This window comes from Colias philodice, chromosome 18 (genome assembly GCF_061535455.1).
Source record: "Colias philodice isolate Cphi_HAF_F1 chromosome 18, ilColPhil1 Martin Lab GWU primary, whole genome shotgun sequence".
Taxonomy (NCBI): Eukaryota; Metazoa; Arthropoda; class Insecta; order Lepidoptera; family Pieridae; genus Colias; species Colias philodice.
The window spans coordinates 1,715,384-1,718,725 of record NC_143103.1 but is presented as its reverse complement, the minus strand read 5'-3'; the positions used below and the strand labels follow the sequence as shown (position 1 = coordinate 1,718,725).

Sequence of the window (3,342 nt, the reverse complement as noted above, 5' to 3'; positions counted from 1 at the left end):
TTTAGTTTTATAAAATAAGAATAGGTAACATATAAAAAGGCAATAATAAGCTCAGGTAATGAATTAGTATTACATATTTGATTTTAGAGCATGCGCTGTGAATTAATTTATTGTCCAGTTTCGTAGAAGAGTGTCGAGTTATTGAAATTTTCAGAACTAGCTTCTTTTTCAAGTACATAACGAAAAAGCAGTTCTGTGCGGAGGGCACATTAAAGTATTTGAATTTCAAAGGAAAATTTGCGCCTACTTTAGTCACTGACAAAATATAGCCTGTGCTAAATTAAGTTTCGCGGAATGACAACACCAGACAGATAATAATTAATAAAAATTCCCGGTGAATAGATAGTATAATGAATTCTGCGAATTATATATTATATTAATGAATAACATAGATAATTTTAAATGGTCTTTGGACATGGCTATGATAAAATTTCAGTATATAATAATGAATTTAGCATAAAAAGACAACAGAGAAACTTGGTTTTGCAATGAGAGTGTTAATAGTGATAGCGGCACTTTTAGTAGTGGCTTTAGCTAAAGAGCCTATAACTCTTGATTACCACAATGAAATTGGTATACCATTAGCTACCAGAATCAAACAGGCAGAAGAAGCACATGATTTCGATGGTGCTAGGATTGTTGGAGGGACACCAGCAGCACTTGGAGCCTATCCTTATCTCGTAAGTGTATTCTGTTCGAAATCTATCATTTTGACGTGACCTTGTTAGTGAGGAATAAAAAGGGATTGAAGTAGCTTATATTAGTGAACGAATTTTTTAATCAGTCAAGTTTTTGAGTGATATTGTTACAAACAAATCACCTTTCGAGATAATAATAGAGAAGTCAATGATTTACTATTTTTCAGGGTGGTCTTCTCATTTACTTAACTAGCGGACGTACTTCCGCCTGTGGTTCATCCCTGGTTACCAACAGCAAACTAGTTACAGCGGCTCATTGTTGGACAACTCCTGCTTCCGAAGCAACTTATTTCACAGTGGTCCTTGGATCGATTCGTCTTTACACTGGTGGTGTTCGTTTAAACACGAATAGAGTGAAAATTCATGAAAATTACGATACGTGGAGCTTGAATAATGATATAGCTATTATCACAATTGAGCCCGTTAGATTATCAAGTAAGCAACCTTCTTATAAACTAACTATTCGATCTAAAACGGAATACACAAACACATGTAAAACGCAATTGTTAAATCATATTTCATTTCATCCACAAAATATTATCACTAACGATCTCCCCTGGCTTCGTACGGTTGCAACTATGCCTGTTATTGAGGCACATTGATGAATGGTGTTCTTTGGTAGACAGATGAATTCGTTACTAATAAATAACATCCTTAACTTTTAGACAATATTCGCCTAATTGCATTGGCATCTGGAAGTAACAGTTATGCTGGTATGTGGGCAAATGCTGCTGGATTTGGAAGGACCAGTGACTGTAAGTTAAATTTAAAAAAATGTATCTATAAACACAATTAATTGAAATGATTTAAAAGCTTATATTCTTAAATTTTAAATGTTATGATTACGTGCATCATGCTTTTTTTCTCTCATGTTTGTAATTAACCGACTTCAAAAAAGGAGGTTATCAATCGCCCGGTATGTTTTTTTAAGGTTTATGTTTATGATTCCAGCTCAAACTAACATTCCTAAGGACTCTGTTTTAAGCCACGTGTCTCTTCGTGTGATGACGAATGCTGAGTGTAGAAATATTTACGGGCCAATAGTAATAATTGATTCTGTCCTTTGTACGACTGCGTCAAAAGGACAAAATATATGCCGTGGTGACTCTGGTGGTCCGCTTTCTATTGGATCTCCATCGTCTGCTGTTCTGGTAACTTTTTTGTTTTTAATAATAGTAATAAAGTCTGTGAAGCTTCTTTATGACCTTTTTTTTCATAAAATAATTTACTATAATATGCAACTTTACAGAAATACGTCGAATCAAAGATGGCGCATAACGGAAAAATATCACGCGTAACGAAAAAATGTTACACTATTTTTTTTTCCAACCCCGATAAAGAAGTTTCACTTCAAAAAGATAGGTTAATAATTAATAAAAGCAATGTAATTTGGTTGAAAGCAACCATAGTTATAGGCTATATAATATAAACATATTATGTGTACATATTATTAAACACTAGCGGTCCGCCCCGGCTTCGTCCGTGGTACATATGAAAAATAGATGTTGGCCGATTCTCAGACTTACCCGATATGCACAGAAAATTTCATGAGAATCGGTCCACCCGTTTCGGAGGAGTATGCAGACTAACATTGTGACACGAGAATTTTATATATAAGAAGAAGATATACTACTTGCTATTAGCCACGGCCTTGCCAACATGGTCAAAGCAAAAAAGTAAAGTTCATAAGTTAATGGATGGTTCATATATTATAAATCACATCACTATATAGGTGATAAAACAAAGTCGCTTTCGCTGTCCCTATGTCCCTATTTATGCTTAAACCTTTAAAATTTCACAACGGATTTTGATGCTGTTGTTTTTTAAGAGATAGAGTGAGTCAAGAGGAAGTCTGTCGGAAAGCTAGTTTTTAATAAAGCGAATCAAGCTATCTATTGGAATTGGAGCGAAAACTCATTATTTATTGTTATTGATTACAACAAAATTATAAGCACAAATTAATTTTTCTCCCAGATTGGTCTCACGTCCTTTGGATCAGCGAATGGCTGCGAAAGCGGAGCACCGAGTGGCTTCACAAGAATCACTGCTTTTAACTCATGGATCCGTTCTCGCATTTAATTAATTATAAAGTATTTAATTATAGTTTTGTAAGTTGACGCTAAAACTTTTGCGAGATATAACAATGATTGATTATAGTTATGATGATTCTGTTTCATAATATAATTTGATAATGCATTTAAATATCTGTAAAGAAACATCTGTGTGCTATTTTTAATAATTCTCCATGATTAAAATCTTTGACAATTAGAATGAGAATGAACTTTATATTTTACGACGAAAAACTTATTGATAGGTACGAAATTATGTAAAATTAACTTATAGTCTAAGATCCAAATTGAAAAAAATGCTTGCGGCGAAATTTTGACTGGCAAGTGGCAACCCAGTCGATATAATAATTATATTCTCCTAATTATAAATACACATAAAATTTTGGTTTTAGCAAAAAAACTATGAACGCACTAATTTAGCAAATGGTTAGCTAAATAATATTTTATTTATTTGTCAAAAATCATCAAGAATAAAGTCAACTGTCAACAATGTATTCAAGAGAAAATTACCAAACTGAGTCATATGATTAAATTTTTTAAAAGTTATCTATTTTTTTATTTGTTTACAATTATTG

At 32.9% G+C, this 3,342-nt stretch overlaps 1 protein-coding gene across 1 annotated transcript; it reads left to right on the top strand.

Moving 5' to 3' along the window:
• Positions 1-416: 416 nt before the first annotated feature.
• On the top strand, positions 417-3,121 carry LOC149480248 (epithelial serine protease-like). Its single transcript, XM_089706583.1, has 5 exons — positions 417-680; positions 866-1,133; positions 1,364-1,453; positions 1,650-1,849; positions 2,673-3,121. The coding sequence occupies exons 1-5, from the start codon at positions 489-491 to the stop codon at positions 2,775-2,777; spliced, it is 855 nt and encodes a 284-aa protein (XP_089562709.1). The 5' UTR covers positions 417-488; the 3' UTR covers positions 2,778-3,121.
• The last annotated feature ends 221 nt before the right edge of the window (positions 3,122-3,342 follow it).